The sequence below is a fragment of the Canis aureus genome, chromosome 17 (assembly GCF_053574225.1).
Source record: "Canis aureus isolate CA01 chromosome 17, VMU_Caureus_v.1.0, whole genome shotgun sequence".
NCBI classification, from domain to species: domain Eukaryota; kingdom Metazoa; phylum Chordata; class Mammalia; order Carnivora; family Canidae; genus Canis; species Canis aureus.
The window spans coordinates 16,125,038-16,151,039 of record NC_135627.1 but is presented as its reverse complement, the minus strand read 5'-3'; the positions used below and the strand labels follow the sequence as shown (position 1 = coordinate 16,151,039).

The window sequence follows — 26,002 nt, the reverse complement described above, 5'->3', positions numbered from 1 at the left end:
GAAAGAAAGAAAGAAAGAAAGAAAGAAAGAAAGAAAGAAAGAAAGAAAGAAGGAAGAAGGAAGAAGGAAGAAGGAAGAAGGAAGAAGGAAGGAAGGAAGGAAGGAAGGAAGGAAGGAAAGAAAGAAAGAAAGAAAGAAAGAAAGAAAGAAAGAAAGAAAGAAAGATAGATCTCCAAAATGAGTTTTCAATTTTTCTTCAAGAGGATGGCTCTTCTATGTACTCATTTTATAACCCTCTCATTTAAATTTTCAGTGTTAACGCCAGCAAAACTAAGTCTAAAAAATGTGATGTGCATAGCGCTCATTTTTATTTTCTCAAGGAAGCTATTAAAGTCCTTCTCAAATATAGCAATTATTACATGTCTTAAAATAATTAACAGCAAAAGTTCCACATTTATAGCCCCAATTTTGCAACACGATGTAAATGGGAAAGTTAGCCTTTCTGCTGGGTTCCTCTTTTGTTCCTAGACTGTAAGTTCGAGGACCTAAGGACACTTCTCTTCTCACCCCTGGGTCCTATGTGCTGTCATCCCAGAGCCTGTCACATGGGGGCAGGAGGGTACTGATTCCAATAAATAAATGCTTATGAAATGAATTCATTCACCTAATCAATCACCACTATTCCTTGTACTCCAATTAGAGCACTGACCAAAGTATACTATAACTTGTTACTTATTTATCTATTTTCCTTAACAACACCCCTAACTCATAAAGGTCAGAGATCAGGTCTTTTCACCTGTGAAGCATCGGTTTAGCATTCAACCCAGACAGAATCAATGTTTAATAAGGATTTGTTGCCTGAAGACAGTGTCACGCAAAGCAGTTTTATCTTTTGTACAGTTCAACTAAAGAGGCTCCTTTCTAACTGGTGCTGTTTCCTCAGCTTGCAATACCATTTCTTCTGTTTTCTGGTATCAGTCTATCAAAGACCAATGCAATGGTCCCTGCCCTGAAGCATTTTCCCTGATTGCTCCCAGCCTGGATTCATAACTTCTTGTACTTCTCAAACACTTAAGTGCATTGCCCTGCTGGCTTGTGTTGCTGTTGTTTACTTATGAAATAATATTTTCAAATCTTACCCGAGGGTCCTTGTAGTTACTTCCCCTATCAGGCAACAGCGAGAACTTTCTACCTGCATTATCTCACATGACTACATACAGGATAGTTAAAGGAATCAAGTGATTTACTCAAGGGATTCTTTTTTCCAAATGGATTTTTACAGTTCATGGCAGAGACAATCCTCTTAAAAACAAAAACATCAAATTTTAAGAACTGGGCTTTTGCAGAGATAAAAGATTTTTCTAAATTCTAAAAATCTTAGCTTTGAATAACAAAACTGAAGCTCCAAAGAAATAAAGGTATAATGTTTATTGTATAAGCATCGACTTTGGAAGACACGTGCTAATGCAAGTGATCAATGTTTCCTACAAGGAGAGTTTAGAAAAAGTCACCAGCCCTGGTAAAAGAGCTAAATGTTAGTTGTTGGTGTAGGTTGCTGAAAAAGTACCTTATGTCCTGAATCCTGGGAACTCCAGATAAGGTTAGAAGTTTCCCACACAGAAAAGTTATGCTTCATCTTACAGCTGCAGCCTGGGGAGCCTGCCAGCTTCAAATAGAACTTTTGCCATGAGCATGGAGCCCAAGAAAGATGGAATGCCTAAGGATAACAAGCACTAAGAGTTGCTTACCAAATTTCCACTCTCCTCTTTTTCCTCTGTAACCTCCTTTGAATTCTGAGTGAAGCAATGTATCAAACTATGTCTGAGACTGAACTAGGAGTCACTAGACATGACTTCTAAGAAAGGTCTTTAAAGGTAGTGGTCTCAGCTTAAAAATGGCCCTCTTTCCCTTTCCATTTATCCTTGCTGTTTCCTGGAACATGGATGTGATGGTTGGTGCTGCAGCAGTCATCTTAATTACCAGTGAACAAAGTTAGGAAAAGAAGCCACTCACCCAAGGTGGTAGAGCAAAGATACAGAAGGGGCCATCATGACTATAGAGGTACTATACCAGCCCTGGACTGCCTGCCACTGGGGATCTTTTACATTAGGAGAAAAATAAACCTCTTTTTTGCTTGGGTTTCTATAACAGGTTTTCTGTTCTAAGCAGCTGAACCAAATCCTAAGTGATAGGCAGGGAAAGTGTCTAGGGGTGTACCAGAGTATATTTGCCAAAGAAGGTCACACGGTATCTCCTGAGCTTTTAGATACTGAGTTCAAGTCAGAGATCAAATTGTGGTTAGAAGAAGAGACAAGGAACTCTCAGGACATAGAAAGGTCCAGATTCAGTGCTGCAAGAGGCAAATAACTTTTGGAAAACACCAGAATTCACCCAGTGTAAAATTTAAATAATTAAGGAGGGGACAAGACTCTGCAGCAATTCATAATTTGGAGAGATAAAAGATCAGGGAAAAATAATGAGAGATTATAGGTCTCGGAAGGGCTATAAAATATTTTACAATAAATGCTCTGGTAGGAACTATATACAGAGCACCCAATTTATAGAAGGTAGTAAAAGAGGCTAGTGTGTGCCAAGAAGATGCAAAGAATGCAATAAACAAAATGCTGCAAGCAATAACGTATCCACAGCCATAAAGAGAAGTAAGTAGTGCAACCTGTAGAATAGGCATTTTTGTTAGAGTTGTCAACATTGTTCCTAAACAAGATACCTTGAATTGCTCTTGAGAAACTAATAGTATCTTTGTTTGACATAAGTTAAAAATGAGCTCAGTTAAAGTCTCTGTAAGGCTAAGTACAATTTGAGGGTAATAAATAAAAGCCAAAGTAAAGTAACAGTATACCGTTGTTGCCTTATATCTGCTATAGAGGTACATAGTTATATTTTGATATTAAATATTGAGTGCTTCAGATATGAGGTTACAATTTTGGTTTACAAACCCATTCTATCTTGCTCCAACAACATAAGGATAGGTACAGGAAGAAACAAACTTTCACCTTGGAGGCAGTATTGAAGAAAATGTGGGGCAGCCTGGGTGGCTCAGCGATTTAGCACCTCCCTCAGCCCAGGGCGTGATCCTGGAGACCTGGGATCAAGTCCCACAGTCAGGTTCCCTGCATGGAGCCTGCTTCTCCCTCTGCCTGTGTCTCTGCCTCTCTCTCTCTCTCTCTCTCTCTCTCTGTGTGTGTGTGTGTGTGTGTGTGTGTCTCATGAATAAATGAATAAATAAAATCTTTAAAAAAAAAAAAAAGGAAAATGTGATTCCATGGGCTTTCAAGGTAAAAATTTTTTTAAATGCAACCCTTGTAGAAAAAAAGTAATCAATCAATGGCTATTGTGTTTGCAGGCATAAAAGTACTTGAATAAAATACAAGGAAAGCGTGCATATATTTTTCAGGATCACTGGAAGATAAAGTTACTATCAGACTCAACCTTAACTTAGATGTCTGCATCTGCACATTCGGATTCTTGCCACAATGACTGACACCAGTATGTCGCCAAAGACCAGAACATTGTGATTTTCACCACTTGTGTTCATGCATTACTATCCAGAAGACATCATTCATAGTCAGAGTGACTCTTATTGTAGTAATGTCTTGCTCCTCTGAGAACTCATATGTGATAGACACCCATTTAAAACTTAAGGTAGGGGTGTCTGGTTGGCTCAGTCAGTTCAGCATCCAACTCTTGATTTTGGCTCAGGTCATGATCTCAGGGTCACGGGATCGAGCCCTGCAGCAGGCTCCACACTCAACATGAAATCTCCTTGTCCCTCTCCCTCTGTTCCTCCTCTCTCTCTCTCTCTCTCTCTCTTTCTCTCTCTCTCTTTCAAATAAATAAAGTCTTTAAAAAAAAAACACTTAAGGTAGAAAGCATAAATAAAAAGTCAAGACAAAAGTTGTAAATAAAAGAATCCGTAATTGTAATTCCCAAAACCTCTCTCATCACACTTACTATTTCATGATGATATTTATTTACTCTTGCCTTGTTCTACCAAGAATTTGAGGCAATGTACTATCAGAATATTGGCTTTACATTCCTTAAAGTAGCCATATGTAATAAGGCATGAAATAGTTCAACACCCCCGCTCCCCGCCCTATTTAGCTGACTCAGCTGGGACACAGGGAGGTGGATATGCCATAGATAGCACATTCAGTGAGAGACTTAAGCAATCTGAAAAAAGGATATTTGAGCAATAATAGTCCTCCAGGCAGTGCTCTGCCAGGATAGTGTGTGTTTTCCATTTTGCCAATATTTTTTCTCCCTAGCCTTTCCTACCTTCTTTCTCACTGCATCCTGAACAGACAAAATTGAAGACATTTTTCAGGCATTTTGGAGGAGTCACGCTGAAAAAGCACCTTTTCGGGTGCATGGGTGGCTCAGCTGGTTAGGCGTCTGCCTTCGGTCCTGGGATGGAGCTGCTACATTGGGCTCCCTGCTCAGTGGAGAGTCTACTTCTCCTTCTGCCTCTGCCCTGCCCCACCACCACTCACGCTCTCTCTTTCTCTCTCAAATAAATAAATAAAATCTTAAAAAAAAAAAAAAGAAAAAGAGCATCCTTTCTACACATATGAATATAATGGCATTGTATACAAAATACACATAAGTATACATAAAATGTATGCAATATATGTTGTATGTAAGATACATTAGCATGTATATAAAAAGAAATATCAATTATGTGTGGTGACAGATGAAAACTGTATGAATTGTGATGACTGTTTTTATGAGATATACAAATATTGAGTAATTATGTTGTACACCTGCAACTAACTTAATTTTATATGTCAGTTATATTTCAATTTAAAAAAGAAATGCTAGTTGAGCCTTTGAGGAAGAAAGCTTATACTTTAAGAATTAAATTTGGAACACATACAAACAGAGGACTACAAGAAGTTCTGCTATTAGTAGAACATCCTCAGAAGAAGTCACTGATTCAGTCATTAGCACATGGGAGGGAGAGAACAAAGGTGATGTTAGCAGAGATTCTAGAGAAGAACTGAGATACTTCCAGGCCATTCATGTCTAAGGAATTACCAAAGCTCTAGGAGAAAGGAATCCAAATCAATGCTATAACCACTTTAAATTTGTATATAAATGTGGTTTGTCATTATACTACTTAATTTCATCAATGATGAAGAGTATGTAGTTCACCTCAGTATAGGTTTCATTTTTCTCAATACAGCATGGGTCTATCCTTATAAAGTTAAGAGCTGAAAAGAATTTCTTCAGGCGTCATTTAGCCCCTGCCAAGTTAAAAAACCAAATTATCTCCTAGACCAAGCATATAGCAATCGTGCCACCTTGGGATTCTCTGCCCAAGCAGCCCAACCTTATCCAATACCTCAGGTCTTATAAAATTCACCAAGGTGTCACACTCCTTAGGAACTGGTGACTTTATCTCAATTGTTTAAAAATACATACATTAATTAAACAAATGTAGAATTATTTAACCTTCTGGAGGGCAATTTGTCAGTATTCACTGATATTTCAGATGCATTTATTTAATCTTTGACCTATTCTCCTGACTTATGCTATATGTTCATGCACTGTAATGTTGTTTGCAAAGTGAGAGATTAGAAACCACCTACACGACCATCAAAAGACAACTGGTTAAAAATTTCAGGATAAAGCCATCCTATAGAATACCATACAGCTATACAAAAGGAACTGGAATGGCCTTTATGAACTGAAATGGAATGATTTAGAATAATGAAAAAATACAAATAGAAACAATGAAGTCACAGAAGTGTCTAAGTATGCTACAATTCAGATAACATATTTGCTTGTATATTTATAAAATAAATCTGGAAGAATAGGGAAAAATGATAATGGCCAGCTGGGAGATGGTAGTGATACAGAGACTTCATTTTACATCTTTTATATTTGAACTCCTTCTGTGCATTATCTATTTTAAAATTTCAAAAAGAAAATATTTAGGAAACTAAGTAACAGCCTAAAATGTGTACATTATAAGTACAATTGTATGAACATAGAATATAAGAGGAAATAAGCAGAAAATTGAGACTAAATTACAGACAGTTAAAAACCTTTTTGCCAATATTTCTGAAACTCTCAATTATTAAAAATTGTTAAACTATTTAAAAATTAACATAAAAGGTAGGCAATGTTAAATACTCAAGTTATTAGCTTAAGTATGCTTTTTTAAAAAGATTCATTTACTTTTTTTGAGGGGGTGGGGGAAGAGGCAGAGGAAGAGAGAGAAAATCTCCAGCAGATTCCCCAGTGAGCAAGGAGCCTGATGTGGGGCTTGATCTCATAACCCTGAGATTCTGACTTAAGCCAAAATCAAGAGTCAGATGCTTAACCGACTGATATGCTTTTTCTTTTGTAAGAAAGAGAAACAAAATGGATCCATTTGAAGTGCTTCACTCCTAGAGAGAGAAAAGCAATGTCCTATATACTTCTCTTTAAAAATTTTAACTAAACTCAGACTAATTCACAAGTATTTTGTATGTTATTATGACCTATTCATTTTACTAATTTTATTACAGCCTAGAACAGTAGAGTCAGAAAGGGATTAACTTCACATAGTCCATTAGATTCTTATTTTTAGAAACTCATTTTCACTTTTCTTGCTTTTTTTCCCTAAATTAATGGAGCTATTTTATCCAACTATTAGTCATAGTCAAGAAATATAAACAATGATAAGACTCTGTGTACATCTTATCCCATGTAGAATTTCAGTGTAGGAGGTGACAAACACATGAACTATGCAGTGAGTATTAGCCATGCAACCTATGACGTCCCCAATCACTTAGGAATGGAAAGAATTAGAACTTGCCAGATGTACCTTTCTAAAAGACTAACATCCAAATGCAGCCCGAAGAAGAATTGCTTTGAAACAGAGGAAAATATTTAGTCTCTAACATAGTTTCTTTCTTGGCAGTTAACTCAACTATTTAACTTGAGGGTCTATTGGTCTTTCTCTCCCCCGCCACTGCTAGATTATGCCTAGATTCAATATTGAAGACAGCACTATTTAGCATTTCTGTGACCTAATCTTACTTTCCATGATAAATATGTGCATTTCCTTCAATTACCTTATGAATTATTAGGACTTCAGAGACTGGTTTCAGAGTTTTTCCTGTATTTTAACATTGTATCTTTTACTCATTATTGTGATCACATACAACTTTGTACCTCTCTTGCTTGAAGAGATTTCACTAAAATAATTTTAATAAATGTTGTATGTAATATATTTGCATAAATTGCCCTGTGAATTTGAAATTCCAGAAGCTGTCACTCTTTTAATTGAAATGATTTAACCTGGATCTCAATATGTGCAAAAGTCATTTAAGCTTGAAATGGTCTCAACATGAAACTATATAAATAGCCTAAAGTAATTGTGAGTTCTGGAACTAGTGCTGAAACACTGCACGCCTGCAACAACAGCAAAAAAAAAAAAAGGCTGTGGCTTTTTGTCTATTTATATGCATAGGACAACTTATATCAAAGAAAAACAGAATTTTAAATATTCAAGGTATTAAAAGTAATGAAGATGAGGATGATTAAACGTCTAGTATGTTGCATTACATGTAAGTCACAGAATTCCTCATCCATAAAATCATAATGTGGGTTCTCCTAGAACAGGAAGAGAAATATGATAGAGAGAAAATACTGCAGAGAGGGAACATTGATTCCTTAGAGCAGGATTTGGCAAACTAAAACCTGTGGACTAGGCTCTCTTTTGAGAGAGAGAGAGAGGGAATGGAGTGGGGGGCAGAGGGAAGGGAGGAGAATCCCAAGCAGGCTCCACACTCAGATCAAGCCCAATGCAGGACTCAGTCTCATAACCCTGAGGTCATGATCCAAGCCAAAATCAAGAGTCAGATGCTTAACCAACTGAGCCACCCAGGTGCCCTTCACCACCTGTTTTTTAAATAAAGTTTTATTAGACCACCACACTGATTCATTCATGTATTGTCTATTCAAGTATTGGCTGCTTTCACGCCACAGTGGCAGCTTTCAGTAGTTGCGACAGAGAGCATTTGGCCTGCATTCACGGAAAAGTGGTGCCTAGCCCTACACACTTACTGAGCAGCCTCCTAATAAGGAGATAAGATGTAACAATCCTTGAAACTTAAGGTGTTGAAAAGCAAGTTACTGGCATCACCCTTGTTTCCTTTAGTAGGAGAGAAAGGTTGTATGTGGACATATAATCCTCAATTTGTCAGAAGATTGTGCTGTTCTATTTATAATATTTTGAAGTACTGGATAAAGAGTACTGTGACTTTTTTTCTCATGAATATAGACTGTGTATAAATTATATAGTTGAAAATATGTTTTATAAACTTAGAGAAATACAGTATAGATAAGCAGATTTAAAGATATAGAGCAGAAGGAAGACACAAGTACTGCATGGCATAAGCTGACGGCTGAGATAAGAGCCAGAAAAATGATGTGAAATAACAGGTTAGAACCAATAAATAAGGCAAGCATCCTCCAGAAGAAACTAAGATGGCTGTGGAGAACTTGCACACAAGCCCCTGCTTTGCTGGAGGTTGGGATCAAGAATTCACATTTCTGATAACTCCTTCATGTTTTGCTACACACAAATATGAGGGAAGAAACACTTTAAAAAAAATTTATTTATTTATGATAGTCACACAGAGAGAGAGAGAGAGAGAGGCAGAGACACACGCAGAGGGAGAAGCAGGCTCCATGCACCAGGAGCCCGACATAGGATTCGATCCCGGGTCTCCAGGATCGTGCCCTGGGCTAAAGGCAGGTGCCAAACCGCTGCGCCACCCGGGATCCCAAGAAACACTTTTTAGAAAGAAAGAACAATTCCATCAACTGCTCTGTTTTTGCATTTCCCACAGCTCACCCTTCCCAGACATTCACCTATCTGGGAATCCAGAAAGCTACCTAGACCTTCACACCACCAGGCAAGCCTAGAGCATTGTGAGCTATACCTTTACCCTCCCTCTTCATATCTCCTTTTTTGTACCCTGGGTGGAGTAAAAATAATAAATCATCTTTGAAATACCTAAGTATTTCTTGTCAGTAAAATTGCCTTAGGGCACAACAGTCTGTTATGGAGAACAAGATAAAGAAATCTTAATTAAGGCTTGGAAATTCAGAGCCAACATACAGTTCTCTAATTCTTTCCCAGCGACTACGGTAAGAACACATTATTGTTTTATAATTTTTGTATTGTATTTGGCAGTTTCTAAGGCAGTCTCATATTATTCTAATCTATTAAGTGTTGCCTTAATGAGCACACCTCTCTCCTCTAACACCACATCAAGCCCTGTGACCTGCCCTTTGCAGCATAGGAAACAGAGCCTCCACACAGTTCAGTGAGACTCCCAAAATTACACAATTCAGGACTAAATAAAAAACTTATTTAATTTTTAATCCAGGGCTCTTTTGACGTGGCCTCCCTGGAGTCCAAAAAACAAACTGCTGTAAACTGATGGTTTCAGGAAACATTATGATATGGACTGAATTATGGCCCTCTCAAAATCAAATGTTGAAGCCCTAACCCCCAATGAGACTGTATTCAGAGATGGGACCTACAAGGAGGTTATTGGGTTAAACACAGTCATGTGTGTGGGGCCCTGAGATTATAGGACTAGTGTTCTTGTAAGAAGAAACACCCACAAGAAAACTCATTACCTCTCTCTCCACTATGTAAGAACACAGCACCAAGGAGGCAGTGGTCTGTAAGCTAGGAAGAGGGCTTTCACCAGGAACTATGGCATTCAGTGCCTTGCTCCTGGACTTTCAGCCTCCAGAACTGTGAGATATAAATTTCTGTTGTTTAACAGTCTATTTTATTTTTGTCATGGCAACCCAAGCAGACTAAGATACATTGATAAAATTAACGTTACGGTTAGGAAAACTCTGGAAAAAGTGCTTATTACTATACAATCTATACTAATAACAATTCATCAAAATACTCTCAAAAAAAAAAAAAAAAAAAAAAAAGGACCAGTGGTGCAATTTCTTCTTCTAATTGCTCAGAAACCATCAATCCAAGACACACAACCCTGAAAACAGACCATGTTAAAATAGTGGGTAATGAGTTAAGTATCTGTAAAGTGGAGATGGTTGGAGGGGGTTAGCAGCTAGAATACAAATTTTTAAGATATCTAAAGGTTCTAAGCCAACTCTGGGGAGCTGTATTTAAGGGGTGAAAAAAGCAACCCCAGACATCCTGGAGCTGGCCTGGCACTGTCTGGGAGGCCCTTGGTAAACACATTTTTAAAACTAACAAAACTTGGATTCTTTACAATCCCAGTGTCAAGTTTCTTTCTGTTTTTCCTTTTGTTCTAAAGTGAGACAGAAATCAGATTCAAGCATATCAAGCGGGGGGTCATCACACTTTGAATTTTAAAGAACTATGAGATTTCACCCTAGTCAACAGCAGCCCGCTGTCCTGGCTGTATTTACTCTCAGGGATATGAAGCCAATTAAGAAATTAAGAAGCATCAGGGGTTTTTATTAGCTCAATGGTTGAGCATCTGCTTTCGGCTCAGGGTGTGATACTGGGGTCCTGGAATCGAGTCCTGCATCGGGCTCCCTGCATGGAGCCTGCTTCTCCCTCTGCCTGTGTCTCTGCCTCTCACTGTGTCTCCCATGAATAAATAAATAAATAAATAAATAAATAAATAAATAAATACATACATACATACATACAATTTTTTAAAAGATCTTATTTATTTATTCATGAGAGGCAGAGAGAGAGAGAGAGAGAGAGAGGCAGAGACACAGGCAGAGGGAGAAGCAGGCTCCATGCAGGGAGCCTGACATGGGACTCGATCCGGGGTCTACAGGATCACACCCCGGGCCGAAGGCAGGCACTAAACAGCTGAGCCACCCAGGGATCCCTCTTTTTTTTTTTTTTTTTTTTTTTAAATTAAGAAACACCAAATGTGGCTTTTATATTAACTAAAGGCATGTGTCCTTTTTCTATCCAGCCCTCCTTCCTCACTCTCCACCCCTCTGCTGACTAACACAAACTTTCTTTCCTGCAGGGAGCTCCCTAGAGTGGAGTGTGTGGGGGTTCACACACCTGCCCCGACAGAGGGGATGAACATGTGACCTTGCTCTGGCCAATCAGAATACCTCATTCCCCTTGCCACACTGGTTCACAGAAGGCGGATCATCCAGGCCTGGCCAATCCTGAGACTGTTCTCCGTTACTATGGTAACATGGCTGCTCCCCCACTTGCTAAGCTGGTTGCATGCAGGTTCGTGGCTGCTGTTGGCTAGCTCAATTCCACGTGGGAAGAGGTTGCTTATGAAGACAGGGACAGAGCTGACATCATTTGAGCCCACAGATTCAGCAATACCTGAAACCAGCAGCACTCCTCAGTTTCCCAGTTATTTAAGTCAATAAATTAATTTTTCTCCTAAATTAGTTTGAGTAGAATCTGTTCATTTGCAAGCAAAAAACAAATGGCTGAATATACCTGCAACTTTGCAAACTGACCCAAATCAATTTTTCTGTTCAGCACGAGCGGGTGTTCATAGTGGGTGTGTATTGCCATAGTCCTCACCATCTCGAATAAACTTGTTACTAGGTGACATATAATCATGAAAGCAAGACCAGATTCTGGTAAACCTACATTGATCAACAAGTAGACACCGAATGAGTAAAAGAACCTGTTCTTGTACACCCAGGGAGGTTCACACTCTCTTCTGACAAGTGTCTTACATGGAAGGTTCAGTCCAAACTGGGACACAATGATATTATGACCCCAGGAGTAGCTCATTTTTAGGCATAATGCTTTGTGAAGAGAGGGGGCCAGGGCCAAACACCAAACAGAGCTGTGGACTTCGTGTGCTGCTCCAAAGGTGCCAGGTGGCTGGGCTTCGTGCAAGAGTCATGGTGGTTCTACACTCATCTTCAGCATCACTCATTTTATCACTGAAAAATTATTGTCATTATACTAACTTGTTATATAAATTATGCTAAATTGTGATATAATATCATTATGCTAACTTATGAATCCACCTCTCAACTATAAACTCCTGTCTGGTGTCATTCCAAAACTAAACATCTCTAAAGCATGGGTGTGTGAAAAGGGGAGTTTAAATACTATCTAACCACCTCTAGGGTGGAGAATAAATAAATTTACATATGGATACGTCCCTTTGTTCACAAAGAGAATAAAACACACACCAAACCTTAATCTTACTGAAAAGCAAATAAATCCAACATCAAATGTAGAAAATTTTTCATCTATTCTGAGCCTTTGAACATACCACAAAAACAGGATCATTGGCAGCAGAATGTGGCAAAGCGCTTGTCCCATTCAAGAAGGAATGAACCAAGTTGTGTAGGCTCATCACTTGAGAGTCCAGGATTCCATTTGCTTTATCAAATCCTTCCAGGGCATTCCTGAGAGAAAATCAGTTTGTCAATGACAACAGTTACAATTGACAAAGGTCTCTTTTTATTGTTTCTAACCTAAATAATAGTCTTCTAACTTGATATGGGGTAGGGAAATGGGCAGCTCTGTCATAGCTAATTAACTACAAATTAACCCCAACTTTTAATGATGATCTTCTATACGGGGCGGAAACTCTTAATCAATGCTACTTTTGCACCTGCTCAGTTGGATTAAACCTCTTTTATGTACTGTATGACAATTCTTCATATCTTTCTTCTGTGCCAGACTATGATCTCCTAGAGCACACAGACTGTTTTTTTCAGATTTTCATTGCCAGAGCTCAGTACCATGCCCAGCATAGGCTCTGTGATCAGAAATATTTTTTGAATTAACATATAATCTTATATTCCCATTTTTCAACTAAGTAAACCTCTAGCTTGAGTATAATATATTCAGCATTCTAAATTCAGCTCAACCAAATTCCTCCTATCCTTGTCTTTTCCTCCTCCTCATTTTTAGGAAATTCAAATTGTCCTTATCCTAACTCAGTGATCCTCAAATTTAAGCATATATGGGAATCACTGGAAAAAAACACATATTTCATGCCCCACTTTCAGAATTTCTGATTCAGTAGGTGTGAGCTGGGTCTTCATATTTATATTTCTAACTAGCTCCCAAGTGATGCCATTTATGGTGGTCTAGGCACCGTATTTTGATAATCACTCCCTTAACTCAAATCTATAAAGATTGCACTCCATTCCAATAGCATTTTTACTACTGTGAAAAACGAATGCATTTCCAAACAATCTTAAATGTCAGCCTTTATATGACCTTTGACACTACTCTGAGAGCCATGTCCAACCCCCACACAGACTGTGAGCTCTGCTGCACTTAGCACACCTTTGCATTTTTCAGTTTGCCCCACCCCATCCCCATATAACCCATCAGCTGTATAATTCACACACAGTTAAGAGAGAGAGAATTTGGTTTGGGGGAAGACCATGAATCTATTCACCATGCCTTTTGGGAGCCCCATTCATCTTTGCTTAAAATCTTATTTATATCCATACATATTTCTCACAATTCTTAAAGTCTTTTTAGAGGGAGAGAATTATTAGTTGGCCTTTAAATTTCAAGTATTGTAATGTCATTGCTGTGCTATAACTTGAGTTGCATTTGGCTTACAATACTCCTCTGAGATCTCAGATTTCAATCTTAGGTCTATGGCTGGCAAACTTAAAAGAAAAGAAAAAGAGCATGAGCAAATTTTTTTAAATACTATATTCTGAAGACTGTACCTATATATGTGAAATTAGAAATATAAATGATGGGTTTGAATAGCTAAGTTAGAAAAAATTAAAACTACACTATTCATTATAGTGGGTGGATGATGACTTTCCTAACACTGGTTCCTTGTCTTCACATGTCAAGGCCTTCTGCTTACTTAGCTTTGTACATGGCTCCCAACAACTGGATTTCCTTCCAGTTCATGACAACCAGCGGCATGAAAATCTTAAAAGTATTTTTAAAATGCCAAAAAATAAAATAAAAAATAAAAGATAAAATAAAATGCCAATCTAACAGAGCTTAGAGCACCAACCTGAAACTGAAGGTAGAGTTCTGGAAGAAAGGGGGGCTGTCAAACTTCTTGAGAGACAGACAATCTTGTATGTCTTTTAAAGTTGGCAATTTCTCACTGTTTAGTCCCACTTGATTTCTTCTTAACAGGCCTTCATAGGTCCCATTACACAGGGTGACCCGGCGGTTATAATCATCTAGGCTATGGGTTGTAAGGAGAGTAAAAATAATAAGTTTTAATTTGTGAATAGTATCATAACTTTGGGCTAACCAAACCAATCAAGATCTTAGTTGTGATTAAATCTTATTAGAGTTACCTTAAGAAGGTCAAAAATACATGGTAAAAGTACTACCTCCAAAAGTAATTATGGATTAAGAAGTTTCAAAAATCCAGATGCACAAAATATGAATATATGCATAACTATGAAGACAAAGTGCCATTTTACTGGAAAGTAAGAAGATCTCCAGAGCAAGATGCTGACTCCTAGGAGGTGCCTTTGAATGTTGTTGAGTAACTGAGCAGAGTGACCTGTTTTATATGGAGCTAAGCCAGTTTTGGCAGAAGTGTCTGTGTAAAGCTAGGAGAACATTTTAGGCAAAATGAAGGCAAACGCAGGGTGCAAGAGTAAAAAGCAGATGAAACTAGGTAGAGGACAAATGTCAAGAGAAACGCTGTGTCAGAAAATGTTCCAAGGCAATGGGGATGAATATGGGGTAAACAAGGAGGCCAAAAAGGTTCCACACCCATTAAAGAGTATACCTGCTACGGTCTGGAATTCTACCAGTAGCACATTACTTCGTTGTGGGATATAAAATATTGAAGATGTTTCTTTGTGTGTGTGTGTGTGTGTGTGTGTGTGTGTGTGTTTTAAGATTTTATTTATTCATGACGGATACACACAGAGAGGCAGAGACATAGGCAGACAAAAAAGCAAGTTCCTTGCAGGGAGCCTGATGCAGAACTCAATCCCAGGACCCTGGGGTCACGACCTGAGCCAAAGGCAGACACTCAAACACTGAGCCAGTGCCCCTCTGTGTGTGTTTTAATGGGGATAGTCATGGGTATGTGAGAATGGAATCAGCACACATGTGAGAATGAAAGAGGCCAGTCCCTAACAAGAAGGCAAAAAAAGGCCTCGAAGGCAGCATTTCTTAAACATGTGCCAGTGACATGGTCTGTGAATTAAAGGTGCCAGAGTCAGGTAAGTTTAGGCAACCTCTAATAATAGACTTCCAGAGGAAAAGTTCTGAGATAGTTTCAAATTTAAAACCTTTTTAACTCAATATTCCCTAAATTTGATCATAGGAATCTCTCTTTGCATACCACCTACTAATACCCCAAGGCACTATGAGAAATGGTGCTTTATGGAATTACACCACCACATTAAAGAGCACTTATTACATCCCTACATGTTGTGGAGCATTATCCAGCAGGCTGTAGGAAAAGCTTAGGATGTAGGAGAGGGGATCCCTGCTAGGTTGGCCTACACCCCTGCAAACATGCATATGCCCAGACTGAAGGAAGGCGTTGACAAAGAAGCTCAGTGCCATGGAGCAGGAGAAAGACACAGGGCAGGGGAGCTAGGTAGCAATAGGGTTAAAAACCAGAGGATTTGAAGGAAACAGATAAATAAAGGAAGGCAGAGGAGCCTCTTGGGGAATCTTTTTCTGAGATGTGTGTCAAGAAAAAAAACAAATGTAAGGTATCACTGAGGACAGGATTTTCCATGGGCTGCAGGTTTTTCAATTTGCTTATGATGTGTTCTTCAATACTTCAGAGATCATTCTGCCCTGCTCCATCCCCTGTCCCTTTCCGCTCACTCTCGCCTTATGGTCCAGCCATCCCAGGGTGTTACCAGAGACTTTTCCAGCTTTAGACATGATGTTCCCTCTACCTAGGACAGACTTACCACACTCCCCTACATCTGCTTGAGGTCTGTGCCTCTGCCTCTTAGAGACTTTCCCTCTCTTCCTAGCTTTGCTCTTACATCAATCATGATACTTTTCACACTGTACTGTAATTTGTTTACAAGCAATCTGCCTTGGTAAATATAAAACAATATGCAAAAGGGAAGCTCGATTTTATTCATCCTTGTATTGTCATACGATTACACTGCTTGAGAAAAAAAAACAAAAAAAAATGATTACACTGCTTGGAATATGATCAGTACTTAAGAAATGTTTGGCTGAATGCAGAAACTACTTCTAATTTTATTTTTTTATTTTTTTTTAAGATTTATTTATTTATGATAGACATAGAGAGAGAGAGAGAGGCAGAGACACAGGAGGAGGGAGAAGCAGGCTCCATGCCGGGAGCCCAATGTGGGACTCGATCCAGGGACTCCAGGATCACGCCCTGGGCCAAAGGCAGGCGCCAAACCGCTGAGCCACCCAGGGATCCCCTACTTCTAATTTTAAAACAGTTGATCTAGAAATGATAACCAAGCACATTCAATTCACAAGTGTGATTTCTATACCTCAATTTTTTTGAATAAAAGGGCTTAGAATTTCTTTTAAATCCCACTTCCCTCAGGAAAATCATTTTCGGAAACATGTAAAAAGAACCCAGCATGCATTCAAAACTGAAATATAAAGTGCCTCTCCATCTCTAATGCATAAGAAAATATGGTCTCTGGATTTTTATTGCAGGTACATGTGACTTTACCTATCACAGACAATTTCCCAGTTGGAGAATCTTGAGTTCTCACTAATTAGAGTTGGATCATCTTGTCTCGCTGCCCCAAGAAGCTGGTCTGTGCACACATCACAATCATTCCTCCCAGTAGCAAAGTTCCAGTAGGGCAAAGCAAAGGATTCGTTGCCGATAAGTTGCTAAAAGCAAAATGCACAGCCAGTTATTTAACTCATAATATCAAATGCAATAAGAAAGCATATAAAGCAAACACTAACATGGGTCTTGACCAAATGCAAAATTAAAAATACCAAATGCTTAGTTTTGACCAACCTGGAGATCCCTTTCCAGCCACAACAAATGGTACCGGTGCCAGGTAACAAAGGCAGGACCTTGGTGTGAGAAGTCTATGGCCTTGTATGGGCGCCCTGGTCCTAAAACAGTTGGGAAACATTAAAGATCATGGAATTTTAAATGTGAAATCTTATGCCAGTGGGATGTGCCTGCAGAGCCAATAAGTCCATGCTGTTTTAATTGAAAAAAAAATTGTTTTTTTTTAATTTATCTCTCTGAAAGCAACAACAACAATAAAACAATTTCAGAAGCAACTAACACTTCTAGGATAAATTCTCCATCTCTCAAAAGTTTGATTGTCAACAGAGATCTAGAAACATTCAGGTCACTTTTAGCTTTGAGAGTCCCTGCCAAATATTTAATTTTTTAAGTAACATTACAGCAAGATGAAATAAGCATATCCGAAGGATTCGATCATCAAGACCTCAGTGAATTATATTTCCAAAGACATTTTCTAACTTATTCCTTACAAATGCACACATTTATAAGAGAGGGATTAATTAATAATAAAGCAACTTCAACTACATTTCATCCTAATTCAGGCATTTATGTCACCAAAAAGAACTTCTATGGATTTAGCCTCAGCCATCAATCAGTTACAACCACTAGCTGACAAGCATGGTCGCCAAGACTAGAAGAGAGAAAAATATATTCAAACCAATTTGGCTGGCCACTGGAACTGCCAGTTTTAGTGAAAAGCTTTGGGCAATTTAATGACCCCCTTACTGCCTGTTCCATCCTTCTTCCGCTTTCATAACAGTTTTTGATGGTTATGTAGAAACTTTCGCTAACTTTAGTTCTTTTTCAAAGTACCTATAATAACTTCAGAGAGTTGAACAGACACGAATATAAATTTAATTCCTAGGTATGACCAGAAACTATAGTCTTCTTTCTCTCTTGAGATACTATCCTCTCATAAAGCAAAAATTTCTCCAAGTGATGACAGGAAAGCTATAAAGGTTTATAGCCAGAAGAGCCTCCTTATCTATTGATAAAGAAAGACAGATGCTTACCTGAGAGGCAAGATTTTAAAGGACTCACACTGAGGAAAGAAATGCTATTGCTGCTCATGGCTATGTAGTCTGTCCTTTTTAAATGTTTTAATTCAGAACAAAGCTTAATATTCCAAAACAAACTAATGAGGTGACATCAAGCGACGGGGAACCAGTGATAAACTCAAGGACAGATAATTCTAGTGAGAATCTGACTATTCAAAGGGAGCTGGATGCCTCAATTCACCCTGACCCCAACAAGGGGCCCCAAAGGTGGAGATAATAGGTACAGCCAAAGCTTCAGAACTGCACCAAGAAAAGAAAGAAAGAAAGAAAGAAAGAAAGAAAGAAAGAAAGAAAGAAAGAAAGAAAAGAAAGAAAAAGGAAGGTATGCCTCGGTGGCTCAGTGGTTGAGTGTCTAACTTTGGCTCAGGTCATGATCCTGCAGTCCTGGGATCGTCCCCCATCAGGCTGCCCATGGGGAGCCTACTTCTCCCTCTACCTATGTCTCTGCCTCTCTGTGTGTGTCTCTCATGAATAAATAAATAAAATCTTTTTAAAATTTAAGAAAAAAAGAACTGCACCAAGCAGAACCAGGAATGGATTCACATCTCCCTGGAGTGAAGCAGCATCTGTGGCATCCACTGACTAAGAAATATCTGAGGGCATAACTGGTCCTACTAGATTAATGAAGTTCCTAACAAACATCCCCCCCATTCCAAGTCTTACACAGGCCCCCAATTTCTAGGATCTAGAAAGGCAGGGCACCATGCTCCCGAGTATTCCCTCTAACAGTCCAAGGGGCTAATTCAGGAGGAACTCTACATTGCCTCTCCATTGCTGGAGTAGTTTTTTATTTTTATTTTATTTTATTTTATTTTATTTTATTTTATTTTATTTTATTTTATTTTATTTATTTTTTATTTATGATAGGCACACAGTGAGAGAGAGAGAGAGAGAGGCAGAGACACAGGCAGAGGGAGAAGCAGGCTCCATGCACCGGGAGCCCGATGTGGGATTCGATCCCGGGTCTCCAGGATCGCGCCCTGGGCCAAAGGCAGGCGCTAAACCCCCGCGCCACCCAGGGATCCCGCTGGAGTAGTTTATGCTCTTCCTTGACAGTACAACTCCAAAAAAACCCGAGGATCCCAGCAGCGATGCACCATATTATGGACACCATAAATGACTCAAAAGTCTAAAGACCAACACACGTGAGTTTAATAAAATGCACTTTCTACACAAACACTCTAATTCTGCTCAAAGAAGCTTCATGTGCTTTAGCGCATGTCCAGTTAATTCCTCTAATCTGAGGACTAATGTCAGAGAAGGCTTCTGTGGCCAGATTTTGACATGTTTTCTTCTAGAATCAAAAGGAATTTGCCTCTGCTTCACCAACTCTTGCCTTTGAGGATTAACAGCTTCATAAAGGAGAGTTTAGACTTTGAACCCAAAACACAAACTACCAGAGAAAACATTTTCCCAAAAGTCAGCCAACATACTGCTAGAAAGTGTTTCATTGTAGCTTCAGGCAGCATTTGATCATCCTATGACTTTCATAAGCCTAACCCTCCCTGAGGTTGCTCTCTTGTTAATTAACCTGCCTGAAATTACTTCCCCACCCATTCCCCCGCAGCCCCAAATGATAATAATATACCCTTGGCTAAGGAAAAAACCTACCTAATAAAGTATCCCTAACAGAGTAATAATGGAGCCATACAAAGAAATCATAAATGCTGCAGTTGGCGATCTGTGGCTGGGTCCCGTTGGGCCCAAGCAGGCCGAGCCAGTGTTGTGTGGTGATCACGTAGTCCGGGTGTGTCGTGTTCTTTGCAAGGTCTAAGGCCTCCAAGAATTGCTCCCTCTCCTCAGGAGTCAAGGAATGGATATTCTTCCGAATAACCCGAGCTTTCCTCTGATTGCAGTCATGGCCGGTCCAGCCAAACTTGCAAACTCCACAGTTGTAGCCACCATAATGTCCTAGTTCATTTTTAAAAGAAAAAAAAGGAGAGATGGAAGAGAGAGTCAGTTTATGTAGTTGGAAGAAATTTCTGAATTTGTGCTCTGGGAAAGAAAAGAGAAGATAAAGGTGTTTACAAGAGGGCAAAGAAAGCCAATTTCCTTCCTTTACTCTTCTCTTGAAATGGTTGCATCTTCAAGTGAACTGAGTACTGGAGTTCCTTAGAAATACTCCCAGCAAAGAGGGGCACCCTGGTGACTCAGTCAGTTAAGCCCCTGCCTTGGGCTCAAGACATGATCCCAGAGTCCTGGGATAGAGCCCCATGTAGGGCTTCCTGCTCAGTGAGGAGCCTGCTTCTCCCTCTGCTCTGTCCCTCCTCCTCCCTCCTCTCCCCATCCTCTCATCCTCTCTCATGCTCTCTATCTCTCTTTCTCTCTCAAATAAATAAAATCCCTAAAAGAAGGAGGATGAAAGGTTTCACATGCTGTTATGGGTGGACCATGTCACTGTGTCCCTTCAAAATTTGTACATTGAAGTTCTAACCCCTAGTTCCTCAGCATATAACTATATCTGGAGCTAGGGTCTTCAAAGGCTTAATAAAGTTAAAAAATGAGGTCATTAGGTGGCCCCAAATCCAATACAACCGATGTCCTTATAAGAAGAGGAAATTTGGACAAAGCAGGAGCGAGGCCCCAGAAGAATCTAACCCTGCTGACACCTCTATCTGGGACCTCAGTCCTCCAGAACTGTGGGACAATGAGTTTCTCTTTGCCACCCAGTGTGTAGCACTCTGTTACAGCAGCCCTAGCAAACCAATCCACGTGCCACTTTCCCAGATCTCCCTCCTCTCATGGCTCATGCAGGTGTCCCTGCCCACACCATGTCACCCCACACACACAATGTCCTCCCCACATCCCCCCCCCCCGGGCTGCACAGCACTCTTGGGTGTCCACGTGGCTGAGCCCTGCTATCCTGTGGCACACACCAAAGGGCCAACACAGAGTGATTCCATGGATTTAGAGAAGGAAGAGAACAAACACCAAGCTCAAGGTGGAACCAAAATAAATAAGCTGATTTCCAGGAATTTAGGTGAAATGTAACATTACAAAAGCTGGTTTATTTCACAAAGGAGACAGAGTTAAGACAAAAGTGATGGAGACTAGCAGGTCATAAAGGTAAATTAGCCACTATGGTATCAAGAAGTGCAAATCACTGCAGGGCTCCCCATCCACAGCACAAATGTCTCTGCTGTATCAACCTGGGAATGGGTACTAGTCATGTGAATTAAGCATCTTTCTGATTAGCATCTATAGTGGAAATCCTTTCAACTTGTCCTTGACTTTTCCCTTTTCAGTCTTAATTACTGCTTTTGGTTTAACCAGCACCTCATCCCTTAGGTGGTGATCAATTAGGGAGTAAACATTTAAGTATGATTGGAGCAAAATGTCGAAACCAAAGGGGATGGCAATGCTTATCTCCCAAGGGATTAGAAGGGCTACATAAAGGGGCACCTGGGTGGCTCAGTGGTTGACCATCTGCCTTTAGCTCAGGTTGTGATCCCAGGGTCCTGGGATTGACTCCCGCATCGGTCTCCCCTCAGAGAGCCTGCTTCTCCCTCTACCTCTCTCTCTCTCTCTCTGTGTGTGTGTCTCATGAATAAATACATTTAAAAAATATTTTTTAAAAAAGAAGGGTTACATAAAGCATTAATGTGGAGACCAGTTCTGCTCTCCTCCTCCTCTTCCTCCCCTTCTTCCCCCTTCCAGACCTCTTTACTTGCTCTTACTTCAGTCCACAGCATTTTCCCCTCATCTCCTTAAATTCCTCTTTGCCTGGGTTGCCTACACCTGCTTGCAGCCTCACAGTGGGTGGTCTACAAGGTCATCCTTGACTCTACGTGTCAGGGTCAGATGTTCTTGCCCTGAATTCCCTGGAACCTCCTATGCCCCTTCCATTAGATTGATCACACCAACAGTAATTATCTACTTGTCTCAGATACAGGCAACTGGAAGACAGTTTCTCCACTGCCTAGGTCTATGCTTAGCCTTGTACAAAATGAATATTTGTTGAATGAATAAAAGAAACATAAAGCCAAATTACCACGATGTGCACTTTAAAAATCATGCACTTTTATTTATAGCCATATCTCAATAAAGCTGAAATTTTTTTTGAAAAATTAACTAAAAACAAAAAAGTATAAATCATGTGGTAGATAATCCAATATACATAATATTTCTTCTCTTAAAATAAAAATTTCTTCTTTTTCTCCCTATCCTTATGGATTAGAGGAAAAGCAGGCCTTGCAAATAATTTTGATAGACTGTAAATAGCAAAGCAGAGGTAAGCAAAAAATGCTATGACCATAGCAGAGAGAGGATCATTTGAATTTCTAAAGACAAAGAAAATTGTACAATAGCATGAAACAAAACAATTAGCATTTGTATTATGTAAACAAAAATACACAGTTCTCCTTTTCTACTAACCCAATAGATTCTTTTATGGTTAAAGAAAATGTCATTAAAAATATCATGAGTAGGAAGAATTTTTCTTAAGGTAATTTATTTGGGTTCTACCCTCCTTGTAACATACAAAATATCCTATGTATCCTCACAGAGCTCAGTTAGCTGTAGTTTTTTATATTGTAACATCATATGAGAACATAAATAAAAAATTATTAAAAGGAAAAAATTCTACTAGTCCCAAGACTGAAACATGTTTTTTTAATATTTTTGGTTAAACATTAAAATTTACATTACTAGAGTGAAGCTATTACGTACAAATTATTTATAAATATTTATTGAACAACTACTACAGTACCAGCTGCTATACATCAAGCTCTAGGGTTATTTTCCCCCCCAGGAAACCTACTAAAATTGTATATCTGTTTCAAAACACCTTTGATTAAAATGTATCACCTTCTCTGGCAACTTTTACAGCAATATTTTTGAGGAGTGAGTGAAAAAAATACATCCAAAAAATACTAAATGCCCAAGCTTCCAGCTATTTACCTACCGCCAGATGACTGGAGATGAATAAATAGCCACGCTTTACAATAGAAGAGTGAGTCTCTCCTTCAAAATGCTAAGGAATAGCACCCCCAAATTTTTATAATAATCAATTCAATACATTTCTACATTTAAATGCATAAAACTTGTCTTTAAATTTTGCTGAAATTGAGTAATTTATAACTTATGCCATGAGTTTTAATATTCCTTCACTTCCTTTTCTACAATGATTTTTGGTTGCTGGAAACAAAATTATCAATAGATAATTATCTCCCTCATTTATTTATTCAACAGATCATTCATTAACACCTGCCACCTAAAGGCCAGTCAAAACTCAGCATGCCTCTCTCTGTGTTCCCACTCGGTGTGTTCCCACTTGAAGTTACATGCTTTGTAACTTTGAACTTCACTTCTCCAAACCTGTCATATTAGGATGAGAGCACTACCTAATAAAGTCCTTGTGGAAAACAAGCAGATTAACATATTAAGCACTTAGAACAGTGTCTGGAATAGTAAGTTCTATATTAAGTGTTATTATTATTACTAGATGCCACTTACAAGCAGTATGGTAAAAAATATTTTCATGTCTGTCTTCCTCATCAACTACACTGTGGACACCTTAAAAAAATCATGTTTTTCCCCTCTTTATACCTGAAGGGCCTAGCATAACTGGGGCTACATAACCATTGGTTGGGTGGGTGATAAATGAATCAATGAATAATTGAATAAAAGGCATTAGTTACTAGAAGATACAGATAGAAATAAAGCACAATGGGGACCCCTGGGTGGCTCAATGGTTGAGCATCTGCCTTTGGCTCAGGAGTGATCCTGGGGTCCTGGGATCAAGTCTAGCATCAGGGTCCCCGCAGGGAACCTGCTTCTCTTTCCTCCTATGTCTTTGCTTCTCTCTGTGTCTCTCATGAATAAATAAATGCAATCTTTAAAAAAAAGAAGAAGAAGAAGAAGAAGAAGAAGAAGAAGAAGAAGAAGAAGAAGAAGAAGAAGAAGAAGAAGGAGAAGAAGGAGAAGAAGGCACAATGCCTTCATCCAGGAGATGAAGGGCACATGTGCAATAGGACCACCAACACAAGTCTAACTGTGGGAACAGTGAAAACAGAAGAATAAACCAAACACCACAGAAGACAAAAGACAAAATGATTAATTCTGACTCAGAAGACCAGAGCTGCCTTACAATTATATTGAGCAAAGATGTTTCTTTTTACAAAACCATCCTTGCCTCTGAAAAGCAACGTAGAAGGAATAATGAGAAAGAATTGAAGTGGGGAAGGAGGCAAAAGTGGGTGAAGGGGATTAAGAAGAACAAACATCAAGTGACAAAATAAAGAAGTCATGGGGATGTAACGTACAGTATGAGGAATATAGTCAACATCACTAGGTATTAACTTTCACTGAACAGTGTATACAAGTGTCAGGTCACTGTATTGTGCATCTGAAAATAATATAATATCATATATCAATTACACCCCAATAAATTTTAAAAAGAAAGAAAGAAAGCATTTGTCTGAATGTGAGCTGACCTGTGCCCTAGAAAGGTAAAAAATTCCTTTTCCAGCATCTCTCCAAAAGTTCTGTAGTCAGGCCTCTCATGTTTTTTGTTTTTTTTGGTTTTTTTTTTGAAGATTTTATTTATTTATTCATGAGAGACACAGAGAGAAAGAGAGACAGAGACACAAGCAGAGGGAGGAGCAGGCTCCTCGCAGGGAGCCTGACGTGGGACTCGATTCCAGGTCTCCAGGGTCACACCCTGGGCTGAAGGTGGTGCTAAACCACTGAGCCACCCGGGCTGCCCCTCTCTTATGTTTTGAGCTTCTAAATGTGACCTAAAGACTTCATTAAAATGCTGTAGACAACTGAAAAGTGTCTTCACTTGGAAGTCCCATGCACAAAATGTTTATTTCTCTAATTTAGATTCCCTAGTGGTTCCCTACATCAACTTAAGCTCAGTTCATTTATTCCCTTAATCTACCAATAGCAGCAGCAAAAAATACAAGGAGACAGGCCTTTTAGAAAAGATTGCATTATCTTACTGGAAAATGGAGTGAGAAACAAAACCAAAGGATCCCTAGATACCAATCTATCTACCATTGAGTATGTCCTTGGCAAAAATTAAATTTAAAAAGACAAAGTCCTAAACCTACTTAGGACGGGGATAGAAATGGAAAAAAGTGAGAACAACCAAACCGTGCATGTTCCTACATGAACTGTATCAGCTCACCTCAGAAGGCTATTAGACTAAATATGCTTAAAGACCACCGATTAGTGAATTTACAAGGAGCTCTAAATAGCCTATTCCTTTTAATTAGAGATTCTATTATTTTAATAACAATACTTTATACTCACATAAAGCCTTTCATCTACAGAGCTCAAAAAGGTTTTACAAGTGTGGTTCATCATCATTCCCATTTCAGAGATTGGATAAACAGAGGCACTTGGTCACTGTACAAACAAGAAGTTCACCAACCGTTCAAAAACTATTCAGTGTGCACATTTTCCAAAAGTCCAAAAACAACTGCAACTGATATGTTCTCAGAAATGCCAGCTGGCAAGTGAGACATATAAGGTGAGGAGCCAATGCCAAAGTCTCCTGAAATTCGTCTCTTCCTGACAATTAAGTTCTGTAAGCTTCTGGTTTCAATTTACCCCTCCAGAGAACAGAGAAATTCTCTCTAGAGGATGTGAGCATATAATTTAGGGGATTTTTCCCCTTCAGAGTTTGTTTTTATTTCTCTTTGTTAGGCTATATCTTTTACCAGCTTGAAGCTGGTGAAGACTATGGAGTAGCTTTTTAAATTTTATTTTATTGTGGTAAAAACATTTCACATGAGATCTACCCCCTTAAGGCATTTTTTAAGGGTACAATATGTTACTGTTGACACTGGGTGCAATGTTCTAAAGTAGCTCTCTTGAGGTGAATCATCTTGCTTAACTGAAACTTTATGTGTACTGATTACTAACTCTATGTCTCACTCTCCAGCCCCTGGTAACTACCATTCCACTATTGGATTCTATAAATTTGAGAACCTCATAAGTAGGATTATATCCTATTTATCTTTTGTGACTGACTTATTTCCTTCGTATAATGCCTCTTACGTTCATCCATGTTGTCACATACTACATGACTTCCCCTTTTTTTTTTTA

At 39.0% G+C, this 26,002-nt stretch overlaps 1 protein-coding gene across 1 annotated transcript in view; it reads right to left on the bottom strand.

Annotated features, from left to right (window-relative positions):
* The window catches only part of DCT (dopachrome tautomerase), a 34,496-nt gene that overhangs the window by 5,002 nt on the left and 3,492 nt on the right, over window positions 1-26,002 (bottom strand). Inside the window, exons 2-6 of the mRNA XM_077854791.1 lie at window positions 19,559-19,858; window positions 16,869-16,969; window positions 16,569-16,735; window positions 13,926-14,105; window positions 12,198-12,333 (exon numbers count right to left, since the gene is read on the bottom strand). Of these exons, the coding sequence (XP_077710917.1) occupies window positions 12,198-12,333; window positions 13,926-14,105; window positions 16,569-16,735; window positions 16,869-16,969; window positions 19,559-19,858 (884 nt within the window). The remainder of the gene's footprint in view (window positions 1-12,197; window positions 12,334-13,925; window positions 14,106-16,568; window positions 16,736-16,868; window positions 16,970-19,558; window positions 19,859-26,002) is intronic.